At 40.3% G+C, this 27080-nt stretch overlaps 1 protein-coding gene across 1 annotated transcript in view; it reads right to left on the minus strand.

Annotated features, from left to right (window-relative positions):
* The window catches only part of arid3a (AT rich interactive domain 3A (BRIGHT-like)), a 51500-nt gene that overhangs the window by 2829 nt on the left and 21591 nt on the right, over window positions 1-27080 (minus strand). The window contains exons 4-6 of the mRNA XM_039811182.1: window positions 7075-7147; window positions 4532-4715; window positions 327-574 (exon numbers count right to left, since the gene is read on the minus strand). Of these exons, the coding sequence (XP_039667116.1) occupies window positions 327-574; window positions 4532-4715; window positions 7075-7147 (505 nt within the window). The remainder of the gene's footprint in view (window positions 1-326; window positions 575-4531; window positions 4716-7074; window positions 7148-27080) is intronic.

Consider the following 27080-nt stretch of genomic DNA (forward strand, 5'->3'; position numbering starts at 1 on the left):
TTCTATTAAATGGGAAAGATGAAGATTTGAGCTTCCTACTCAAACATGTTCACCACATCTGCTTCCTAGCAGTAAATATATTGCTTTGAAACTCAAGATTTGGTAACATCTGATATGAAGGATTGATATTTTCATTTAAAAATGATACAGACAAGTTGGAATCATTTTTAACACATTTCTTATCACAATTTTGAGCAATGTAAAAAAAAGATTACAAAGCCAAAATCAACAGTCAGTCTCTCAAAATGAACTCTTTCCTGCTTTCCAGGCGTCAAACATCGACTCCAACAGTTAACCCATGTAATGTGATGTGAGTGTATTCTCACCTTTCTTGATCTTCTGGATGGGGGTAAGCGAGGCCCCGTTGGTGCCAACCGTCAGACCCACACTGGCTGAGGGGAGCTTCGGTGAGGAGAGCATGGTGGGCGTCCCGTTGGGCGAATAGGTAAATAGGGAGCTGCCAAAGCTCTGTCGGCGGCCCTCCCGCCGATTACTGTCGATGGCTGCCTGGAGCTCGTTGGGGTTGCTCAGACTCCTCTTATCACATTCGTATGGGTATAGGTACTTCATGTATCTGAAAGGAACACAATGTGTTTATGTTTCACTAAAGGCCTGTTAGCATAGGAATGTCCTGAGCTTTAACCTACTGGTGAAAATGTCAACTTGTTCCTAAAACTTGAAGAAGCTTTAATTTGAAACTCTTGGGATGGGTGGGATGAACCTTTAGTCAACTTAAAGGGATATTTCGCTAATTTTACACATCAAGATCAGTTTTCTATGCTACTTAGCACATAAATACAGTTGTATTATGTCTTCTAAAAAATAACCCGTAATGATGTCTACACTGCTTCTACGCACCCATCACTGGCTGCTCAAATCCAGTTCAAGACACTGCTACTTGCTTACTGTGCTGTGAATGGCTCTGTCTATCCTACATCCAGGACATGGTCAAACCATACGCACCAGCCCGTCTAAGGTTATGATTATTGTGAATGCTAGCAATAGCTGAGTGAACGTTAGCTGTGCTAAGTTTTGCAATAACGGCACAGAAGCAAAGCAATGTAACTACTATGGACAACATGTTAGGCAGGGGTAACGTTAGACCAGCAACTCCCATGTTCTGCGAGGTGAAATTCATGTTTTTGTCAATGGAGTTTTTAAGAGAGCAATAACTGCTTCAGTTCCCTCGGAAAGGGCTGTCTGACGGCAAGGTAAAGGGGTGAAAATATTCTAAATATAGCATAAGCTTAAACTTATTTAGATTTTTTTAGGTGGTCCTTTTTTTAGATGGCTAAAATAGGTTCTGCTGGTAACCCCATCCACAGCAGTACATATCGCTCTATTAAAAAAACCACCACACTCCTTTGACACCTTGCAGAACACAGGAGATGCTATCGCTGCCTTGATCAGTTAGCTACATACTTACCCAACTATAAAAACTTATTTTTGTAACAAACAATAATGAACACCTCTATCATTACTAATAATTTAATCATAAAATAAATAAAAACAAAACAATATACAAAAAATTGCATTGATAACCACTACAATCCAAATTCAAGGGTGATTACCATATACACAATTTTATGAAACAAAAACATTTCTTAAAGATATCATAAAAGTTTAGAGTTTCCAAAAGCCACCTGGGAGACACACCAAACATGTGGAAGAAGGTGCTGTGGTCAGATGAACCAAAATCAAACTTTTGGCAACAATGCAAAACGTTATGTTTGGCGAAAAGCAACACAGCTCATCACCCTGAACACACCATCCCCACTGTCAAACATGGTGGTGGCAGCATCATGGTTTGGCCTGCTTTTCTTCAGCAGGGACAGGGAAGATGGTTAAAATTGATGGGAAGATGGATGGAGCCAAATACAACCATTCTGGAAGAAAACCTGATGGAGTCTGCAAAAGACCTGAACTGGGACGAGATTTGTCTTCCAACAAGACAATGATCCAAAACATAAAGCAAAATCTACAATGGAATGGTTCACAATAAACATATCCAGGTGTTAGAATGGCCAAGTCAAAGTCAGACCTGAATCAATCGAGAATCTGTGGAAAGAACTGAAAACTGCTGTTCACAAACGCTTCCATCCAACCTCACTGAGCTTGAGCTGTTTTGCAAGGAGGAATGGGCAAAAATGTCAGCTCTCGATGTGCAAAACTGATAGAGACATACCCCAAGCGACTTACAGCTGTAATCGCAGCAAAAGGTGGCGCTACAAAGTATTAACTTAGGGGGCTGAATAATTTTGCACTTCAATATTTCAGTTTTTATTTGTTTAAAAGGTTTGAAATATCCAATAAATTTCGTTCCACTTCATGATTGTGTCCCACTTGTTGTTGATTCTTCACAAAAAATTACAGTTTTATATCTTTATGTTTGAGGCCTGAAATGTGGCAAAAGGTCGAAAAGTTCAAGGGGGCCGAATACTTTCGCAAGGCACTGTAGTTAGTTAGTGTTACTGTGTGACTTTGGTTCGTGTTATTGTGACTTTCGGATCCGACCTATCATGGCGTCCAAAGCAGTATGGCATCCAAAGCATTGCTTAGCTTCTTGTCTGTTTCTCCAAACATGGAGCTGTGCGCAATAAAAAAAGTAACTCGCCCTTTAATCATAGAAGATATCGAGTGATTGACAATAACTAGATGGGATAGAATAATTAACTAAATAACGGCACAAGAATCTTGAAAATGCAGGTCTCATTCTCGTTAGAACTGATCTGCGGTGCAGCTAATAAGGAGTGAGAACGTACTGCAATATGAACCAATAACAGGAAATGACTTGAAACATAGGGGTTAATTGGTCAAACGAAATGGATGTTGACCAGCAGCTCCACATGCTTGAAATCGCTTAGCAGAACAAAAGGATTATGGGTATGAGAGTTGTGGCCGACTATAGAAACACAAATCAGTTGTGTTATTGATCTCTGAGCAAGATTAAAGCAACCAAAACGGTCAAATAAAATAGCTACTTGTAAGTTTTGATTACAGGCCCTTGTGGCTCGTAACTGACAGTGTGAATCCAAACAAACCAAACACACCAATGTAACTGAGTAACATTTCAGCTACACTACAAAGTGTGTGTGTGTGTGTGTGTGTGTGTGTTAGGGATCGACCAATATGGATTTTTTCTTAGCCAATGACCAATACGGGCTACTGATTTTCTTGAGCTGATATTTGGAGCCGATACTGCTTTTTCTCCCTCAATTTACATCATAAAAATGTAAACCCTGCCACACTGGACTAGTTTTCGGAATCATTTCTTTAAAAATAATAAACAAAAACACAGATCACTGTCACTTCTGCAATCATCTTACATTCATATCACCCAAATAATGTGTGCAATGTGCATCATATGCATGGGTGCACTGCATATGGTTAACTGTACAACACAGCCTTGATGATGCATTGCTTGCTGACATATTATAAGACGGATATAATCAGGTCATCACAAAATGTCCTTTGTCAACACATTTAAATAATTTAAGAAAACAATAAACCTGAAAAGTAGCCATTGAAATAAAGTGCTTATTTGTAATTTAAGACTTACGAATTTAAGATTAAGCCTGCCAGGCTTCCAGCACCAGCACTCTGCTAGTGGAGGAGGGGCAGTGCACGGTCTGCACGTGAACTGCACATTGACATATATATAATGGACCAATAGACCCCGTTGCTCTGGACGGAGACCAGTGAAGGCTGTTAGAAGCACTTTTCCGGTGATCTCTTGCTTTACTGCGCAGCCTCCAACTGAGAGAGATAACGTAAATGTGACGTGAGCAACCTGTCTGAAAGTTGGAAGTCTTCTAGTAGCTGTGCCAAGAGAAATCTCAATCATTCCCAATCTTAAAGAGACGGAGAGTAGGTATATGTAAGGAGATAACATAAGCACAGGCTAATTATTGCTAACTAACATGCTAGTTAACATTAGTAATTAAACCTAAACAGCTAACGTAAGTCGAAACTGCCTGCGAGCTTCTCCTGTACTATACGGTAATTCCTCTACTGTGCGACAGTAAGTCACTTGGTTATGACACAATCGTTAGCCTATTTTTACAAAAACGTCTGCTAGGGAGCCATAACGTGAGGTACAAGGTAATGGAGCCTTTTATACATTGTCGTGTTTCTTTAGAACTAAACAACAGACAAATAGAGTCTTTAAATGCTTCAGATGTAAAGTTATTCACAGTCAAGTGACGTAAAAAAAAAAGGTCAGTGGAATGCTAACAGGAGGTGATACCTTTGTAGCAACAAAATGGTGCCATCGGAGGTTCGAGTTCTGAAGCGAAGCTAACCCCCTTGGAACTGCAGCGTCTCCAGCAACACAGAGCTGCCTGTGGATGGCGGTCTGTAAATAATGCCGAGAAAAAACTATCGGCGAACGCAGCAGCCACGTATCGGCTGATGCTGATACACGTAAAGACACAAATATTGGTCCGATATATCGGCCGGCCGATAAAATCGGTCTATCACTAGTGTGTGTGTGTGTGTGTGTGTGTGTGTGTGTATGTGTGTGTGTACTGACTGTGTGCGGAGGGTGAAGGCTGCACTGGTGATTGAGGTAGGCAGGTTGAGTCCCTTGGTGATCTCCCTCCACAGTTTTTTGTTGATGACCTCCACCAGGCCGCCCTTCTCTGTCACCAGCATGTAGAGCATGTACAGATCCAGAACCTGCTTGGCCATGATGGGAATACGATTCACTGGGGTTCCTGTAATAACAACACACACACACACACACACACACACACACACACACACAGGAGAAAGGTCATCCAGAAATAATAAAAATAACACACTCACAGCGAGGAGCAGACCAGTGAGACCATATTACACATTACAATAGTTTGAGCTTCCCTTCATTGTCTCCCGACCCATGTCAGATCAGACTTTAAGGTGCTTCTGATGACTTGGGCACGTCCCTTCCTACCTGTCTAATTTCCTTAAACCTTACTTACTACTACTCGAATCAGGACTCTCCGATATCCGAATACATTCCTCCTGTCTGTCCCCAGTGTTTAAAAAAAAAAAAGTCAGCAGACCACGGGGCCTTTAACTATTGGGCCCCCTTTCTCTAGGAATAACCTCCCTATGGACATCAGACCATCTGTTTCTGTTGAGGCCTTTAAATCCAAACTCAAAACTCATCTTTTTGCCTTGACTTTCAATTAGTTGCTCATTCTTTCATTATCCAGCTGGTGGGTTGGTCTCAGTCTCAATGTATCATTTTAAGGCCAGTAGTCCTACCGACCAGAATAATATTAATTTGTTGTTTGTGCCCCACAAGCTCTCTCTCTCTCTCTCTCTCTCTCTCTCTCTCTCTCTAATTCAATTGGCATGAACAAAAAAAACATATTACCAAAAAAATAATGGCTGATTTAATGCTGTACAGATTGCAAAGCCCCTGGGACAAATTTGTGATTCAGCCATAAATCTCTCCCTCTGTTTGTTTCATTCTCCTATCTGTGTGAATGATGTGCTTCAGTTTTGCCTCTTGTGCGTTTGTGTAGCCTGTCCTCTTTCCAGGTTACACGGTGAACTCTTTTTCATATATTTCATTTGGATTGTCTATATATTGAAATTGTATTATATTGGTCTATTCTGTATTCACAACATCTATGGCACGTCTGTCCGTCCTTGGAGAGAAATCCCTCCTCAGTTGCTCTTCCTAAAGGTTCTTCTATTTGTTTCTCCCATTAAAGGGTTTGTTTGGGTTTTTCTTTATGCAAAGCGAGAGTCGAAAAGGACAGAGGGTGTCGTATGCTGTACAGATTGTAAAGCCCCCTGAGGCAAATTCATGATTTGTGATATTGGGATATATAAATAAAATTAACTTGACATGAGCTTCAGTCCATTAAATTTAGTTTAATTTTAACTAATTAAATTTAGAATTTGTGTTTTAATTCTTGTTAATGTTACTCAACCTGACAAAGTTTTCTTCAAACCAGAGATGACATGCGTGTCAGTTAATGAAAAAACAAATATGAAACAAAATGCCTTGGGGCAAGACCTAATCAATACATTCAATTTTGTATTAAGCTGTGACAAATGTCCTTTTTCCCAGCAAGGAAAATCAAAGGCTTTATGAATCTTTTAATCAAGTTATATCCATTTAAACACCAAGTGATCCCAAACCCAATCTTCAGTCCCACCTTTGACATGAAATATGATCAATCCTTGATTTGCATATTAGGGAGTGATGCCTCAGTTATCAGTACAACCTGCAGATGGAGCTCTCAGATTCTCAGAGCGGACTTGGCAGATCCACCCTTTGCCGGTGGCTGACACTCTGAACATTTAGTACTGTTCTTGTCAATTTGTCAGCAGCACATGTTTGACGTCTCATGTCATGGCCTGCTGATCAGATTAATTCAGCCATAAATCAACTTGTCGAATTAACATGGCTGTTCTGTATTTATGAGAGAAGGAAGATCTGTTTGATTCCGATACATGCAAATACAATATTGCACAATCAGTATGATTTGTTGTCCGGGTGAAGACAAAATGGGATTTTGTTTTTGGAATAGTTTGCAGTTGCAGTTTTGATGTTGTGTGTGTCACCAATGTGAAAAGCCTGCATGGTGGCATGTGTGTGTGTGTGTTTGTGCGTGTGCGCGCGTGTGTGTGTGTGTGTGTGTGTGGGGCCGTGTGGACAAGCACCAGGATGGGAAGGTAAACCAATCCATTCCTATGCATTAATATGATGCGTCTCTTCTAGTTATAGCCTAGGAACGACATGAGGTTGCACAACCATTAAGCAATCATCTCCGAAACGAATAACGACCCCACCCATGTGAGTGAAAAATGAGTAGATGGTGCTGTGTCATATGTCAGAGAGAGCGATAGAGAGAGAGAGAGAGAGAGAGAGAGAGAGAGAGGTGGGCTGTATATATCCAACTATTAAGAGTCTCTGTATGACACTAGGTGGATATAAAGCGAGGAGATATAATATGGTAACATAAGAAACTGAATAAATGTAGGTGTACTTCAATGAGTAAGAGCCAATGTGGTGTACTGATGTACTGTGTTTATTTCACACATGCATGCACACACACGCACACAGTAACATACCTCTTTTTTGCATGAAGCTGAAGAGGTCATCCAGAAACTCTTTCCTCTTTGGGTCTCTATCCAGTTCATACAGCTGTGGAGAGGAAGAGGAGAATGATGAAGATGAAGCAATAACTTATGGTTTTGTATCAAATACAAATGTTTGAGATCTGAAAGAAGAATACCGGGGTATTCTGCAGTCACAAAAGCAAAATGTAATGACGCATCAGATAGCTGATATAAATGTCCTCAATGCTCCCGCTGTTACTATGACAATTTGTCACTTTTAAATGTCACATGGAGATTCATCCTTAAAGATCTGTCATGAGAAACTAATCAGTTGCCCTCTGATCATTAGAGGAGATGACAGAGAGAGAAATGCTGTGGGCCAGTTTGGCTTGATGAGAACCTGATGTGGGTCCAGCTGCTAGCGGGGCCCCGTGCTCTGGAAAAGTTCGGTGAAAGTTAGCAGTAAAAGTGGGGCGCCAACTCTGGGGAGTACAGTGAGGCCATTGTAGCCTGTGGTTGTTTTTCCAGCCTATAGTTTGCCAGTGTGATAGTGAAATATCTTGTTGGAGGTCTTTCTATTTATGTGTCACACACTTGATCCTAACAGTTAACGAGTGAGTAAGCAGTGGTACAGCCTCAGTATTGCACTCGAGGCATTCGCAGTTATATCTACAACTACATATCACACAGTATCTATGTGAGATCATTGAGTTTCATAATCTGTTATTGAAAATAGCAGGTTGTGAAACACAGGCAGTGTATTGTTACTACACAGACACAACAGTGAGCAGGCAAAGCCACACCTAACCCTGATGATGTACTGTACTCCAGTGAAGAGCATTCCATATCACATCACTGGAAAGCATTAACGTCACAGCACATAACTTACAGACGTTACCATTACATACTAGAGCTGAAGACATGAATTGTTGGACAGAAAACTAAATCGGCAACTGTTTCCATAACTGATTTAGGCAAAAAATGTTCTAGTCTGAGCCTCTCAATATTGTGAAGATTTACTGCTATATTTTGTCTAGCAATAAGTGAATATCTTAGGGTTTTGGACTGTTGGTAGGACAGAACAAGCAACTCGAAGATGTGGGCTTTAGGAAATTGAGATGGCCATTTTCCACTTTTTTTCCGATATTATATATAACAAATGTCCGTCCTATGTATAAATGACCAACACTGAAAAACTGTTAAAATGTGCAGCTCAACAGTCTGGCACGCCCAGTTTGAATTCTTCATTTTAGGGCTGTAACAGAAAGTCTGCTGCTTATTTCCTTCATCCGCCAAGGAGGTTATGTTTTTGCTTGATTTATCTGTTTGTTTGTTAGCAGGATTACGGAAAAACTAATTGCACCGATTTTCATTAAATTGGTTGGAAGGATGTAGCATGGGCCAAACATGAACCCATTTAAATTTGGAGCGAATCTGAATCCCGGGGCGGATACACAAATTATTTTTCACATTCGCTTACAGTGCCAGATAGGCATTTGTTCTTCATTCATGTGGTGTCGGAATAATCGGAAAAATAGTTTCTGACTGGGACAATTCACACTTCTCAGAGCCCAAGATGTCGTCTTTAAATAGCTTGTCTTGTCCGACCAACATTCCAAAAACCTTAAGATGTTAAGCTTACAATCAGATTACACAGAAAAGCAGAAAAATCTTCACACTGGAGAATAAAATAATCAAATAACCAAATAGTTGCCTGTTAATTAGCTAATGTATTGATTGGCTTATTGTTGCAGCTCTATTAGGGCTTTCCAATATTATCGTGTCACATGTATTGGCTGCATCACTGATAAAACATGAACGAGCCTGTATGCGCTAAAACTCAAACAAGGAGTCTTATAGAAGAAATGGAATCCTTATTTGACATTTGACTGAGATTTGCATACTGATATTAATTCTGACTTACTTGACACTAACCACTAGCAGCTACTCCGCCAAGTGAAAGTGAATAAAACTAATTGCAATCAGTTACTGAAAGATTTCTGCGTTTGCTTTAAAGCACTAAGCCAGAGAAAATGAAAGGCCTGTCAAGCTGAACACTGGTATGATTGGTGACCGTAGTGGCCTCTTACCACTAACAGACTGCCCCTCGTTGTGGCGTTCAGCCCTCATTAGTGACACCAAGCTGCCATAAGATCTTATATTCTAGTAGGTAGGGGGGACAGAGGGGTCGAGACTAAACAGGGTTGATGTGGGGGGATGCCGGCTAATGTACAGGCCTGCTGGAGGTAAGGGGGAGTTTTAAGTACAGGATGCATGCATTTAGTGAAGTGCCGCACCATAAATCTTGTAATTTACCCCCCCAACTACAATCCCCCAATGTAGCTTTATTTGCCATTTGCTCTCCCTCCCCTCCCCCTCTCTTTGTCCTGATCACACAAACAAATATTAGTGGCGGTGGTGGGAGCGCTGTATAAAGGGGGCTAACGCTCAGATCCCAGTAGCTCCAGATTTGGTAACATGGCATGAAAAAGGTTTCTGAAATAACTAAATGCCGTTCAACCACTTTTCTAAAATGACACCTGCATTACGCAACTCTGAATGAACTATTAAAGCTGGAGATTTTCATGCAGGCAGCATTACAGTGTTGACAAACAGATCAGTGGGTTGATTAGTTTTAGTGTTTCCCTGCCAACTGAAGGGGTTGTCGGTCGACAGTGAAGTGTAAACTGTGTTAACACACTCACAGTATCCCTCTTACTAATACATATCCAGTTTCAAGTCTCACTCGGTATTCGCTGTTAACACGGACACGGTATCCTGCTTTGTATTGATGAACATGTGACCAAAATCAAAATTCAAGGAATTTTCAAGGATTTTCCAGGCCCAATTCCCTCAAACTCAAGGACCCAACATGGCAGTTTAAGACACGGATCAAGGTTAATTACTGTTACAACACTGAGCATTGTTATATGAGAACTAGCAGGCTTTTCAGAAACTCACAAACAACAATTAAAGGGGAACTATGCAGTTTTTTTGTTTGTTTAATGTACCTTAACTGAACAGCTTCAGAGTTATTGAAATGGTTATATGACTTTTTTCGAGTTGAATGGTGGTCGTCTCGCTCCCCCCTAGCGCCTGTGAGCGGAAAACCCACCCTTGCAACTTTCGGCCGGCGAGTCGCCGGCCTCAGCGTCAGGAAGTATTGCGTGATATCAGGTCTCGCAATGTAACAAATTGCTTAACGGCACTGCACACATACGCCCATTCAGGAACCGGCTAACAAGGTAGTGATGGAGTTTTTCACACTATTGTTATGGCTGAGCCGGCAAAAAAGAAGCAGAAAGATAGGAAAGCATTGTTGGAGGAACAGAGAAAGAGGAAACGGCAGACTGACCGAGTGAGGAGTCAGACACAAGTAAACATAGGAGCTGGCAAATATCTATTCCGATGCTGTAGGGGGAGCTCTATAGAGAAACCTGCCAGCAAAAAGCGAGAAATGGCCAAAACTGCATAGCGCCCCTTTAAAAAGAGAGACTTGAATGAGTGAACACTTCTCACAGCGTAGCAAAACAATTTATAGCCTATTTACTAACGTTGGGAACAAAAATATCAAAAGAAAACCTCAATTTCTATTCTTGCACAAAATATATAAATTCAAGCACTTTCATAAATGACAGTATTCGGGATACAGAGATGCCATTGCCTTGTGATGCGTATATCACATCAGCATATGGAAGCATTTTTTTGGCCAGGTTTCTGTAAGCAATGTGAAATTTTACCTACACTGCCTGTTACAATCCAATAATTGAGATATGACTAGATTAATTTACATAATATTTACATGAACTGCAATATTCTTTAGTTATTTCAATTAATACTCCAAATAGGAAAGGCCTTTGAAGTTTACTTTTCTAATTACCTTACCTAATTTAAGTCCTGTTTACACCTCTATCAAATCCTGACTATCGCAATTTTCACACATACAGCAATCAAACTGCTAAATGATGCATTTAGTATGCATTTGTATAGCTGTAACAAAAACAGCCTGAAGCTAAGTATTTCTGACAACACTGGATAGAAGGTAAACCATGTTAGCACCATGACAGACAGGTTGGGTGTGGAGTTAAAAACCCGGAAGTAAACTGATGCTGTAACATGCTTTAGATGCTCAGACATGCTCTGTAGTAGAACCAGTTTCATCCAAATATTGTCTAATTAAGAATGATGTCAGTAGTTGGATTAATCTGGTTCATGTACTGTAAATATAGTCACTGATAAAGATCGACATCTTGATCAAACACCATGATGTAAAAGAACAGGTGGAACATAACAGGAGTCGTGCTTTAAAAGAAGGAAAATCAAAAGAAAAAGCACTAAACAGTGTTTACATCAATTAACATCAAATGCAAACAGGGTTTGTGTAGTGGCTGCAAATGTACACATCATTTTTCATACAATACACTCACTTTAAATATGTCAACCTGCGGCTCGGCAGAAGCTGGTAATGGACCAGCTGCATTATGGAAAGCAATAGCTGTTATTGGTAAAGGGTTGGAGTCTGCAAATGTGACAACATCAGAGTACCTGGTTGACTGAAAGCAGCCAATCAGGATCCTGTCCAACCGGCACGACCATGCCACCACTTACTATATCTCTCTCGTCTGTCTATCCTTTTCTCTCTCTTCTCTGGTTTTACTTTCTGTCTTTTACACTCTTCTATCTTTCTCTCTCAGTCTTCCCTCTAATTCTGTTTGTCTGTTCCATCCGTCAGCTCTACGTATATAACCCTTATAAACATTATACTGTATGTCCCCTTTCACCACCCACTACACGCACGCACGCACGCACGCACGCACGCACGCAGGACTATGGTTAACTGCTCCTCAGATCTAAATCGATAAATTGTTAAAATGGAGACAGCTAGCTAGACAATCTGTCGAATCTGAGTTTTCTGTTGCACGACTAAAACAACCTTTGAACGTACACGTTCCACCAAAACAAGTTCCTTCCCGAGGCTATTTTGCAGAGGCATTGTCGGACGCATAGCACCGCCCAAGACGATTGTGATTGGTTTAAAGAAATGTCAATAAACCAGAACACGTTTTTTCCCATCCCGGAATGCTGTGTGGACTAGCCAGACCCTCCTCCGCAGGGCTGTGGACAAATCTTCATTAGCGACACCAGCATTCACACCCAGTTAGATAAACAACTAACTAGGCCAACAGGTAATGATTGGAGCCAGTTAACGCTCCTTCACCAAAGAAGACTTCCAATTTCTAGATCATAGGTTCTCTGCATCTTCTTCCACACTTAAAACTAATAATAGGCCACAATTAGATTATACAGATCTTGTGTTATATCACTTAGAATTAACATCAAATGCAAAATTTTGTTCTGGTGACAAATGGTGATAGTAGAAAGAGAACCATATGCTGTATTGTAGTTAGCTGCTAAAATGACGAGACCTCAGACTTCACAGCCACATTTGAACAGGTGTTTAGTGTTTTACTGTTGTAGTTTCCCAGCCTGGCTGTGCATGTAGGTCAGCGTCAGCCTGTCTGCAGATAAATTAATAAAACAGTCCAGAAAACAAAGTGGTTTTATACTGCAAATAATCAGTAACCAAATAGCAGCCTGTTGCTGCAGCTTTGCCACCATCAAAGTGGTGGCGGTAGGTGATACTGAAAAGGGGGGAAGGGGGGACTGTATGTGTGAGAAGGGAGGGGTTCCCTTCACTGTTAATGCAAATGGCAGTTAGGGAGCCAGTGGCACACAAGTGTCACATAGCACACAATACAGGCTTTGCAACTGAAAACCAAAACTGAGAGGAGACCAGGGTATCGTCTACATGCTCCTTCACACCTGCCAATCACCTTGTGGTCAGGCTGACACACACAAAAACATGTACACACAAACACACTCTGGATCAAAAAAGTTTGAAAAGAAAAAAGTTATGACTAAAACTCAGCTTTTACTTTTTCTGCAACAGTCACCATTACAATTCTAGGACTGGATGACTTCTCATTAGTTTATTCTTTGCGATGTTTGGCCAAAATCCTGTTGCTTTGAATGTCATTTTTCAGGTAGAACTGGCTTCTCAGAGGAAGCGTGATGCCTGCACGGCACACTGATTCACAAACATGTAGTCACTACATGCCAATGACTGTGAAAGAGGTCTTTTGGCATGTAGATTGGAAAATTTCCAACAAACTCTCTTGCGCACTTATTGCTAGTGTGCCCTTGGTTGAGCTACCGCGTGCCAATGGTGGCACACATGCCTAAGGTTGCTGACCCCTGATGTAGTGGGTTACAAGTTCCTCTTTATACAGACTAAAAGAGTGAAAATTAAATATTACAATCACCTAAATATGTTTACCATAACACCATCACAGAGCAAACCATACAACTGCAAACTATACTGTTTATACTGGCTAAGCCCATTAAGCAAGGTGCAGCAATAATATATAAGCTCGATATCATGAGCTTCAGCTTTTAATTTATTTCTTTGAATCAATTCCAATAAAGTGGTTGATTAATGCCTTTTGTTAAGTTTTTAATACTGAAATGAGTGGCTCTGTTTGGTTGTGTTATTAGAGGTAGCTATAGAACATACACGAGTTGAGCCCTTGAATGTGCTTATAACACTTTTAAGGACTGTCCTTCAGGGGTGCAGAGTGATAACTTTAAGGGTGCATAATGTGTTTTATTTAATGGAGGTGTATTTTTACTGCGGTTGTTACACAGAGCAGAAACCAGGTTTACACTGAGACTAAATCCCCTTTAACCTAATGCTGGAGGACAAGTTTCACAACTTCATATTAATCCTTGAGTTGTTTCTTCTCATGAAAGAGCTTAGAATGATTAGTAGGCCTACTTGTTTTCTACATGTCCTCTTGCCTAAATTTAAATGGAAAAATGGTGCTGACTCTTTTATGCAAGGTTGCAGCTTGTTACACTTTAAAAAAAAGCTGTACTTGTACAGACAGTTCCCCAATACGTGAGATAAATTATGTTTCTTTCCCAGCCACATTCACTAACATGAAGGCACGCCGGACAGGCTATCAAAACAAAGAACAGAGAAGCTCACAGACAGTGTGACTTCATTCTCTGCTCAGGACGCCTTTAATATATTTTTACATAGCAAATATGTGTTTGCTATATTAATGTTCTGACTATCAAGTACAGCTCCTTTAAGTACAATTATATCAAATAACAAAAATTCACAATGATGAATGGTGGACTCTCACAGAGCAGACTCACATACTCACACACACACACATAATGTGTGACAGTGGGGGAAGGTATGTATAGGGAAAGTGGAGAGGGGGGTCTTGATACAGTTCATGAACACATGATCAGCCATTTCAAACACAGCATTGTTCCCTTTTATGAGTATGAGTACTCCCACAAAGAAAATAAAGTGCCATAGCTTGTACTTTAATCCCACAATGCAATGCTCTGCCTGAGGGAATAGATGATAAAATTATCTTGAAGGACAATTAAAAAATATCTCTATTTATTTTCTAGAAGGAGGATATTGTAGGTAAAAGAACTAAAATATAGCAGAGATCTTCTCTGATAGTGAAAGTGGTTCATCAGCTTTTGGGTTCAGTTTGGCCTCAGAACACAGTTTCTTCTGTGACAGAAGGAATTTCAGTGAGTGGGGTCAGCCCATAATTCAATTTTACTGCAAAGAAGGCAATACTCGGACTATTGAAGCTCTTATCTGATTACCTTCATCACAGTAAGGTCATAAACAGAGCAGGCAGTTAACACAGCCAAGGATTCTGCTGAATCTCTCCACTATTTTAGGCACAAAACACTGCAGTCACATTTTTTTTTTTTCCATCAAAAGATCCTGGTCAAAGTCACGAAGACACAGTGACACCCAATTTACAAAACACACGACATGGTGTACTGCAATGCAGGAGACAAGCGGAGAGCTGCCATTTTTGTTCTTTTTTGGATCATTATATTGATAAGATTGGACTTTTATTTTATTGAAAATAGCCAACTTAAGCCGTTTTCACATATATACTCCGGACTATGTCCGAGGAATTAGGTCCCTATTAGATATTCATAGTTTTGGTCATAAACAACAGAGTCTCTTGCCGTTCCTTGAATTTTTTTGATGATTTCGGCATCAATCTCGCTGTCAATTTTTACACATTCGGCGCAATCGGAGTTTACACAGATTTTGTACTAGGGAGCTGGCAGGGTAAACACCGTTTGATGTCCAATTTGACGGATTTGGACATTTGCGTTGTCACATACGGCTCAACCGGGTAATGTCTAGATGATTTCAGGTTTGTAGTGCATGTGTGAAAGCGGCTTTACAGGTTTTGCTGAGCATGACCGAGTCAGCCTCTAACTGGCTGAAAAAACATTAAAATAACACAACTGACTTCTTAATCTGTCCGTTCTGCTTGACAACATAATAAAAAATGGATCAGATTCCTACAGTGACAAGCCCATGTTCTTGTTTTGCTGCTGTTGGCACGACACTTTCCAGAGATCAAGTTAATCAAACAATGTGAGCAGAGCTGTGACGTCTCCTTTCTTCCTTTGTGCTTTTTCTTTGACAAGTCATGTTGGCTATCACTGCTCATCACTAGACAATGAGTGGTAATGCCTAAAATGTAAAAAGCATTAGCACCTCAGAATCAAACTGTCTGTGTGCACTAAAGTAACCAGGTTATTCAGAGAAACCAGGTTATGGAAGTATTTGAAGAGAAAGGGATTCTTTCTAGGAATGACATTTAGCACTTCATCGGACATACAGGGAGACATCTAATGTAGAATATACAGAAAGATAGATACCCACATAATAGACAACTTACATGAATGTAATACATCCACAAAACAAGTAAGCAAACAAACTCCTGCTCGCATACACACATCCTTCTTTGATCAAAACCAACAAATCTTCAATTTTTTTCTCTAGAAGCTGTCAAGAGCCAATCTAGGAAAAACAAAATCGCAAACTGAAAAAGACGCATGGCAAAAAACGAATAACACTTCATCTCAAAATAACTCCTGGAACCTGTTCGTTTCATTACAACGGAAAAAAAGAGATAGATTGTAATGTAACATTAGTATTTCTATTTTCTTCATGTCCGCTGAACAGTTCAAATACAAATAGCCACCACTCTTTACTTTTCAGTACGCAAATTAAATTGCTTTCTTCTAATGTTTATCTGGAAAATAACATAATCCAGTCAGTCGACAGAGCTGACAGCAATGTGACAAAATGTCTCCGTAAACTGAGATCTACAATGAATACATCTTTGTCTCCTTTGCTCCCCATCCTGCCGTTCCCATCCCCCCCACATGCACACAATTAACAGCAACAATAGACCTGCCCGATTGCAGAGGCATTGAACAGTGTTTTATTGACAGGCAGGATCAAACACATCATAATCCTGACTGACCGGATGACCTTGTAAAATCAACTCTATTGACTGAGGATGAGGAGCTAACAGCCTGCTGAGAAAAACAACACCACTGAATGACTGTATTGGACTTCACCTTATCTGCTACAGTCACATTTCCCCTAAAAATGAAAAAAAGCGATAAGCAAGAACAAAAAGACACTGAGAATGACACACACACTAAAAAACTGCTGCATAAAACCACATATCTTAACGTGCCAACTGTAGCAAAAAAAACAAAAAAAACAAAAAAGCAGTATGTCCATGATCTGCAAGATCAACTCTATCCTGGTTTGTTAATGAAGTTTCTCAGTTTGGTTTCCACCCTAGTTGAACTATAAAACAACTAATGTGTACGTTTTCCTTTTATTTTCACACACTACAATTTTCCTGTCGCCAGAATACACCTCTGATAATTCAATGATCTTTGAGGACATGGTTTCGTTATGGTGTGAGAAGTTGTAAGTGAGGCCTTTGAGTATGCAGGGCTTTAGCAAAGGTTTTTTATGCTTGGCTTCTGTTAAATATATAATTGGATATACAGTATTCCCTGCTGACACGAGAAAAAGGTGAAAACCAGTTGATGAAGACATGAGATAAAACCAGAATGAGCTCAATCCCCCGCTAACATGCTGCGCTCTATTGCTGCCTGCTACCGTCAGCTGCCATGGCTTGTAGATTTGGATAAGAATCAAAAATAGCAGGCAGCATTCCCAGGGCCCTCGAGAGTCTGATGTATGTAGCTGTGAACAATCTGCTCTAACCGCAATGCTTATGAGTAGTATCACGATGATGGATGCCAAAACTGGGCAGGGCAAAGCTGAGCCGATCGAAGGGGAAGTGGGTGTAACAGCAATTAAAGGTTATAAACCAGCATGTTGAAATAGAGCAACCAAATAACTGATACCACACTTAGCATCAGTTATTTGGTGCTCCTGGTACAATGTTATTTCCCTCACAAATATCTCAACATAAGATGTATATCTGTAAACAAGCCTTCCCCTCAGAATAGCAGAAAATCATAACCTAGATAATCATCTAATGAGCTGAAGGTATTTATTCAGCGCCAGTGCAGATGCAGTGATAAAGTTTGTGTCTGGAAGCAGACAGATGAAGACAGAGATAGAAGGGTAGCTGCAGTTTCAGAGGAAGGTCTGTCACAGTGCTTGTATACAAACAGGATGAAGACATGTAAGAGATATTTAATCTGGCTCGAGAAGGCTAAAAAGAGTATGGATGAAGCACCTTGCTGTACAGGGGGGTGGGCAGGACAGTCTAATGGTTGACAACGGTGGCCTAAAAACATATGTGGCACACCCAGCTCAATGGAGGGCAGATATCTGTCCATGTGGCTCATCAGAGACTGAGATGTCGTGGCCATGTTGCAAAACCCACACAAATCAATAGGTGGAATGGCTGCAGTTTGATCAAGCTGGGTGTTCTCTACATGGAGCCTTTCATTTCTGCTCTGGGACACTTGGCAGCACAAACCTCCCCCAAAAAAAGCTATTTAAATGCAACTTAAATGTACCCTGTGGAGTTTTTCTGTAAACAAAGTTAAGTTAGACTCACTGTTTCTCAGCAAAAGGCATTGTGTGTATTCTTCAGAGACTACAGAAATACATGTTTTCTAAGAAAACATTTGCAGAGTTAAATACATAGTTTACATAAAGAGTGTACTGTAGATGCTTGTATACGTACTGTTGGTATACAAGCAGGGAAAAAATACATCTCCTTTCTCTGAACCGTTAGCTGCTTTTCCATCTTGATCTTTTTCTACAGTACAATTCTTGATCACCACCAACTGTCAATCAGTGAAATAGTGGGCAGAACTGTGTATCATATCAAACACATGCATGTGCGTCCTTGTGCATGTGCAAGAGATACAGGCCCCGTTCCGACCTGGTTTTATCCGATCTGAGTGATCGGATCACAAGTGGACAGCTCTTGGTACGGGTGTTCCCACCTGTTTGTAGAATGTGTCTCCAAATGCGTCCTTGAGTGACCACTTGTGATCGTCTCTCACTTCCCCGCTCTATATGCAAATAAACATGTAAATCATTGCCGTTTGCATAGGCTGGTTTTGTGTGAGCGTGTGTTTATAAATGTCAGTTGTTACTCTCACATAAATCATGCATTAAAAACGTACGATGACTTGAAAAAGGCTGCCCACAGTCTGTCTGTGTGCCGACATAATGACGGGCAGCGTGACCTGTGCAGTAGAGAAAAAGGTTTTTAAAAGTCTCTGGGTGTCTAACACCTCTCAGTACGTCTGTAGCTTCTAACTGAATCTCTGTGGTCTGAAGTTTAGTTTCCATGTTTCCATATTATAGCCTATCTGCTTTATTTCACGTTTCATGCTTGCTTATAGGAGTTGTGTTTTGTTACTGCTGATGAAGATACAACATTTCCTGATTTTGCCGCTTCATGATAAAAGCATTTAAAGGTCCCATGACATGGTGCTTTTTGGATGCTTTTATATAGACCTCAGTGGTCCCCTAATACTGTATCTGAAGTCTCTTTCTCAAAATTCAGCCTTGGTGCAGAATTACAGCCACTAGAGCCAGGAGACTTTTTTATTAATTTTTTTTATTTATAGGAAATGAAACCATTTCACAGCCGCTGCTTTGAGTTTGCCGGTTTCTCCGGCGCAAACAGCGTTGTGGAGATATGTTTGGCAATGCAAGACTAATAAATAACAAAAGAAGGAAGAAGGGCAGGAATATCTGTAGTAATATCCTACATATTGGTGAATTTGGGGATGTTTTATGAAACTAAAAATAATGTTATTGTATACTGGTGGCTGCCTTTTCCAATGAACAACACTGCAGAGAGCTCCCAAGAGCAGGCAGCACAGTAAAAAAAACGCCGACACATCACTAACAGTATAATAATAACATCAAAAAACACATGCATCACAATTTTTGTGATCAGATCTCAATGCTTCCTCAATGCGTCCTGATATTGTTTCCACCTGTACTTAGAGCTGTCCACTTGTGATCCGATCACTCAGGGTGACAGTATTAACAAAAATGGGGACTCACAAATCAGGCGCAACTAGTGGGCAAAAACTCCTAGTGATACCTTTTAATCTGAAATATATCAGTTTCAAAATGTCAAATTAGTTGTCCCATTTAAGTCATAATGTAGAGGCTAATCCGGTAAAAGAATAAAGTGTAGCAAACAAATTGTCTTGACACATTTTGTTAGTGTTAACTTCACTCAAACTGTATCTGTGTCTTTTTAAGATAATAGACCTTTGTCATATTACACATTTGAATCGTTACAGCGGGTAAAGAACATGCACAATTAATAACATTAAGTATTGTCAATGAGTGAGCCCTGGAATTGGTATACATCTAAATGGCATGCAGCCATTAACAATGTTATCAGTTAAACCTATGACTTTCTTGCTATGACATGTCAAAATATCTGCAGTAGAAAAGGTCTATTATTGGTTCATACTGATGTTAAATGGAGGTTAAGAACGACTTGTGACTATGTGAACCGAGCCATGCCCCAACAACTAATGAATATCAGCTATTATCATACAGACAAGACAGGGCAGCTAAGCGTTGTCTCAAGGGTCAAATGTGATGATGGATGGATGGTTAGGGTCTTTTATGAAACAATGCCAGTAAAGTGTGCCCTGCATTTTGCAGATCCACCATCGCTGCATCCGGAGCCCAAGACGATTGTGATTAGTTTAAAAATAATGCAAACAACCCAAAGCGTTTTTTTCTCCTATCCAGGAATATATGTGTGGAGGGGCAAGGCCTTACTCCAGTTACGACCCGGAAGTTGCAAAAAGAACGCCCCCGAGGTCGTATTTACGACTCGTCAAGTCGTCTGAACTCAGAGGACCCCGAGCTCACTTTCAAAGATGGCTACGTCGTGCATCACACGTAGTAAACATTGTGGTTATCTACAATTTTAAGCACTTTTGTCTTTGTTGTAACCAAATGAAGAAGTCGTACACATAGCGCTGTATACTGCTACCTATAGGCATGTCGCTACAGTCTTATTAGGAGTTAAATACCGCCTAATTAGTTATTTTGTAGCTTGTGCAGCTGAAATTGGCTAGAGACGCTAGGTTGCTATATGACAACAGCCGAGTCTTGAGCAGAAAGCAGAGCAGTAGCCTAACGTTAACGTTAATCAAAACGTAATTTTCATGTATCAAACTGTGAAATATATGTGTGTAATATGTCAATAACTGGGTGAATAGAATCCTAAATGTTACTAAAAATTTTACAAAAATACATCTTTTCTCCGACTCGTAGTATTGTGTGACAAAAAGAATGCAACAACCCGCGGTTATTCGTTTTTCGACACGGATGTGATGTCACGCTCGAGCTACTAGTCTCGATTACAAGACAAAAAGAACGCACCATAAGGTCTGGCATTGCGAGATTATTGACTACACAGCTGGGATTCAGACCTTGAGATTCTTTTGAGAATGAAAGCCTTCAACACATGCTACCTTTTCAAAAGCATTCCAAAGGCAACAGCACACATGCACTGCTTTTGTTCAAATGAATGCCTTCTACTGCATCACTTAAGCAGTATGTCACTTAAGAGTTTTGTTTGTTTACAACTCCAACTATTCAGTGCAGATTGATTCCTGAGCTTATATTATGAAACAAGGTTACAGCAGAGTTCATTGTGCAGGAACAAAAAGTGCAAAGAATGAGATGCACCAGCACTCATATGTCCTTTAGAAAAGAAGAAAGAAAGAAGAGAGGAATCAAAAATAAGATTCACACACAACAACAGTGGCAAAGACAAAACATTTGTGCGAGTCTCCCCTGCTCAAAATAATCCAGGAGCGTGCAAAAATAAAATCAATACTATACAACATAACAGATAACGGCCAAAGAAGACAGGATGAAGGAGCTAGCTTCAGCCTTTATGCAATCTTTGTTTACATTCCTGCTCTAACCCCCCTTTCCTCCTCCATATTGAACGCCTGCCAATTTCCAGAATCCCTATGGCTGTACGGTTTCTGACATCAGCTCTGTGCTGCATGCTGCACGTTGGGACACGATTATAATGCTCTGCAGAAGCAGTCAAAACGAGCATGTACTACACGCTCTACTTGGCAGCGGTTCAAAGCCCAACGCCAACTGACTGTTTTTTTTTCCTGCTCTCTCAGTCACACCTACTCTTTCCCGTCCTGTGCTGTTCCTACTTCACTCAACAGGAAGACTTTCAGGGGTCTTCCAATGCTGCCTCGACCTTTGTTTTTGGCCTTTTGTTCTCATGACATGAAGAGGGCCCATTAACCTCTTGTTTTCTTTTGTGTTGAACACAGAGCACTGTGCATGGAGGCTTCTGCAGGCACAACATAATAAATTAAATCAAAACCTCCCCTGTGCTAATTAATTCAACCCCTGCAGACTCCAGTTCAGGAAAACAGCTCCAGATGACCAAATAGTTTGTTGATCTGGAGTTAATGTACTCTGAAATAAAGAGTTAAATCAAACCAAATTGACTGGCGAAAACATAAGAGTAATGTGCGAAACGTTGCTTGAGTAAGTACCAAGCAGTGCAAAGACATAGCTTTATAATTTAAACATTGTTTGACATTAGTTATTCATTAACAGCAACAAGGCCAGCCAGTGGATTTGAGGATGGAGGAAAACAAGCTGTCAATTAAATGGAAAAAAATTAATTCATTGCATGATTTTGTCAATCTGTCAACACAAGTTTGTAGAGAAATTGTTACGAGAGACATTTAGAAAGTTCATATATTTAAATTCTATAATTCAAAGCAGCTCTCAGCAGATTAGGTTCTATCAGTTAGGCCTTTCCATCGATTTTTAACTAAATAAATTGACAGCTGTGAAAATGCACAAGTTCATATAAAATGCAAAAACAACATGGTCCGTCCTATTCATACAACCCTAAGGTAGCTCAAAAGGCCTGGACAGAACTATAGAGGAATATAAACTCAACGAGCACTTATCAGACAGCTGTATCAGCAGAAACCTGACGGGTAATCCCAATAAGTGTCGCTCCCAATTGGCTCTCATTCGAGCTACACTTCCTGTAGTCACTAACAGCCCCCTCCCCCCACTCACAATGAGTGTGTGTGTGTGTGTGTGTGTGTGTGTGTGTGTGTGTGTGTGTGTGTGTGTGTGTGTGTGTGTGTGTGTGTGTGTGTGTGTGAGAGCAATTTAATGTTTAATGCAAACTCCCCTCCATTCGCCCTGATCATGGTGAGTGCCATGAATTTTTAAAGACATCCCTACTTTACTGTCCATCTGGGCTCCATCTGCCCAGCTGCTGGTGTTTAAAGCAGACAGAGACACAGGAGAGGAGACTTCAAAGGCTCTGCACAGCCTTTGGAAGAATTCTGGCCTGAGGAGGATATTGTTTATAAAACAGGGGGCAAGGGAGTTGGGCAGTTATATAAAAAGTGAACAGAAACATAATTTGTCATGACTTTTCTCATCTCTTCATCTCTCACATTTATATTGAGTCCAGCAGCTAGCCAACTAGTTTATTCTAGACATATTTTAGTTAACAGGACAAATTTAACAAAAGGTTAGGCTGACTAGCAAACATTGCTAACATAGCTAACGTAGCTCATGTAGGGGAGCATATCTATGTTCCCAGCGTCCTATGTTCCCCTGCTCTCCTCTTAATATGACACATTCAGGAGACCTTTCAAGGGGTTTCATGTTCTCAGCAATGCTTTTTCCTCTAGGTCAAATGTTCAATGTATGTTTCCCTGGGTCAGTTATGTTGAAATCACCCGCCTATAGCTTTTACCCTACTGATGTTATACTCATTGAAACCTACACCCTCAAATGTGCCAGCTAGACAGTTTTCTTGACTTTAGACATTGATATGTCCACAGTGACTGAATGGATTTTTACCATACAAACTGCATTTGAAAGTCCAGCTTCCTTTGTTCTTTTGCAGTTTGAACTGCAGAGATAGCCCTTACCAATCTCTTAAAACGATGACCCTGGGTACATAGGGATGACCCCTAATGTAGCTAACTTACGTAACATAGTTAAGGAAAAATGTCGGGATTTGTAGTTCTTATTAAAATGAAGACAATACAAATTATAGTTCTTCTTAAGACTATGAACTATGAATTATTTAGTGTATTTAAAGCCTGTATTGCTCTGTGCGAACTTAATGTGCGAAACCCTGTTTATTACACCGTGATGCACGCGCAAGAATCGCTGTCAACCCGCACGGGGACTGCCGTTATTCAGACAGCTATATAGTCATATCCATGTGTGTGTTTGTGTGTGTTCTTGTGTGCCTTGCTGTGTGTGCATGTGTTAAATGTGGACATACGCCCTCTACCCATGTTGCTGAAATACATGCCAAAATAGATCGGATGAAAGGCATTGCCACAGAGATAGTTGTATTTGTATTTTGTTGTTAGGAGAGATAACGGACTATTTAGCTGTCAGAATAAGAGGCCGTGTGACCTACGGCATGGCAGCTCAGCTGCATGTCACTTTATATTCTTTATATAACTTTATATAGCAACTTGAAACCTACATGCTGGATAAAGTGAAAGTCACTTTCCTTGCCTTCTTGCCCACAAACTCAGCAATAAAGCCTTTGTAGTCCAGCGTTTGCAAAATCGGTCGTGCCCTTGTGTAGCTGACATTGTTTCTCCTGTCTCCTTCCTCGCTCGCACTCTCGCAGGATGCCCTAATGTAACCATGGTAACGGCATAACATCATAAATGAAAAACATATTTTGGGATTTTTGATTTTATGAGAAACTGGAATTTCATTTGAGATCACATCTAGTTGAGAACAGGCATAGAAAACACTGAATGTAAAAAAAAGAAAAGAAAAAAAAGATTTCAAACCAGGCAGGCGCGAGGCCAGCGCAGATTTTAAACCAGGCAGGCGCGAGGCCAGCGCAAGGCCCTGTGCGGTCACACAGTTGGCACAACCCATGCGACGGTTCTGCATGCAAGACTATATTATATTTGCCTATATTTTATTGTGTTTTAGTAATTCATACTTCGCTTTTCATTTCTGTATCAATTCTACTTTTATTTATTATTTATCTGGTAATTTCCTTCTGCAAGCACTTTGTAACTTGTTTTTGAAAGGTGCTATAAATAAAGTTAATATTAGCATTGGCTGTAGGATAGCACATGTACCATTAACTTTAAAAGGAGTGCAAACATTTTCCTGGAAATTAAAATGCATTGCAAAGAGTGATATTTATATGGACATTGATAGGGACAGATGTATGGGGGGGGCTCAAGGGTTGCAGTGGTATCACTGAAATAACTCTGCTGAATTTGCGCTACACCAGCAATGCAAATCAGTTTCAATTACAAAATAATCCAACAATGCTGGCATAATTTGATATCTGCATACATCCTTGTCCTTTATTTAATACTAGCGCACCCTGCCACAGACAGATATGACACCGCTCGCAAAGTGCCCTAAATATTTTGATTAATTCACTTAAAAACCACAACGTAATCAAACATCTAAACAGACAGCACCTCCTGGCTTGATTTAGTCTGACCTTTCAGCTGAGAGTGGAGAGAGAGGAAGGTGGCTGGCTGATCCACCAGGAATGCAGGTCGGGTCTTGGTGGATATATCTTAGCCACAGTTTTTGGGGCAAACCTAAAAGTGGGGTTTGTGTGCATATTTCCTCGCCTACAGTAGATGGCACCTTAGATCTAGGTGTGAAGAACTGACATTCAAATACTTTCATTGAAACCATTTTATTGTGACACACTTATTTCACTGATCTACTTTAAGTGGATTCACTACATTAGTACAGGACCTATTAAACACCGGTTTGATTACAATCCAGTTGCTTTATTTTGCATTTCTCCTAACTGTTTCAACTTTCTGTTCACTTTTCTAATTGACATTGTTCCCACCCACAGTACTATTGAATCATCAGTCATGTGAGGCTGGAGGGTCTCTCTTTTGAATTTCCTCTCCTGAAGTTTTTCAAATTCTTCCTACGCTATGCTACATTTCTTATAGGGAGGTTTACCTTGAACTGGGTCATGAACCATCACTGTAATGCCCTAGAAACACTGTATGTGAAACTGGGACTTAACAAACGTGACTTAACATAGAAAAGGACAGTTCTCCGGTTGGAAGAGCTCCAACTGCTGCCGACTGATAGACACGTACGGTTTCTGCTGAGGATCTGGGGTTCCCAGTGGCCACATTATCACCCTCCCTCAGGCACATTCCAGCAGCCTCCACCCACCTGCCCAAAATAAACTGTACAGCTTTAACCCCTTCCTCCCCACCCAGTGTGATTGAACCGTCACACGATTTAACACCAGAACACATGAAAGTAAGTAAGTGTAAGTTATAGTAAGAGTAAGTTATAGGGTTTTACAATGCTGGTCAAAATGAGAATTTTTTTTTTTTTTCACTCAGACTTGAGATCACGACTTTCTCCCATGGTTCTTAAAAACATAATCTTCTGAAGTGAAAAAAATAGTATAAGAAATGATCTGTCATTACATTTGATCTTACATCCTTTTGTCATTTTATCTTATTTTGGTCATTTTATTTTATCTTATATATGGCTAGTGCTCTTATTGTAGCAACCAGTGCTTTTATTGCTCAGCTGACCCCTGATCTTGTCATATACATTTCATTGTAACGTTGACTCTGTGTTAACCTACATAAAACCATAAAACTTGAATTCATATGCAACTGCATAGCATGAATAACCAACCACATATCTTGTGTGTTCTTTACAATACCTTTGAACTAATGTTTTAGTGACCCAAAACACCCACTAATGGGTGCTGCTTTTACAATGTTTGATTTGAATTCAGTCTTTAGTCACAGACTTTCATTATAAAAAAGGACTGTCATGAAGAGCCATGTCTTTGGCTAACTTAAGTCAAGTCTGTTTTAGCCTATGAAAAGTTGTCGATTATCGCAATGAACTGTATAAAGCTCCAATTATGGGTATTTGTGTGGTCGGCTGAGGGGGTTTAAGGGTGAAGTTTTCCTAGCCTTGATAGTTGCATCATATTGATCTTTTTGGTGATGTTTTAGGCGGCTGCACATTTGCTTGCGTGCAGTCCAAGTAAGTTATGACATTTTACTTTGGGCTTGTATGACTCACCACACTACCACATATATCACAATATAATTTCAACATTGTGCATTTCTTAATCTCCTTATCAAGTTTGCACTGAAAATGCATTCAAAAACAGTTTTCTGTAGATTTAACTTGTGTCTTTTTCACGTGTCAAGAAGAAACCACAAATGGTGGTTTCAGAAGAAAAAGAAGAAGCAGAAGAGAAATGGTGCCCACTAAATATAAATTAAGGCTGAAATCACTGAGTTTGATTTGCATTGGGTTAGAATTATCAGGGGACAGACTGCCTTCGTCATAACAGGTTGGCCATTTTTGCTTTACACAGCACATTTACAGAGCAATGTAATAAGAGGCTAAAGCTGCAATCATTACTAATCACCGTAATCATCCAGGGGCCAAATGGGTCCTGTGTGAATAACGTGCAAGACTAAAATCATCCTGGATTCACAATATTATAAACTATCAGCAGTAAGGAGGGTGAGAGCCACGACTCCCTGCAAACAGATGTGACCGCTGTTGCTTTATTCCCTATATCATGTTA

The sequence above is a fragment of the Perca fluviatilis genome, chromosome 9 (genome assembly GCF_010015445.1).
Source record: "Perca fluviatilis chromosome 9, GENO_Pfluv_1.0, whole genome shotgun sequence".
NCBI lineage: Eukaryota > Metazoa > Chordata > Actinopteri > Perciformes > Percidae > Perca > Perca fluviatilis.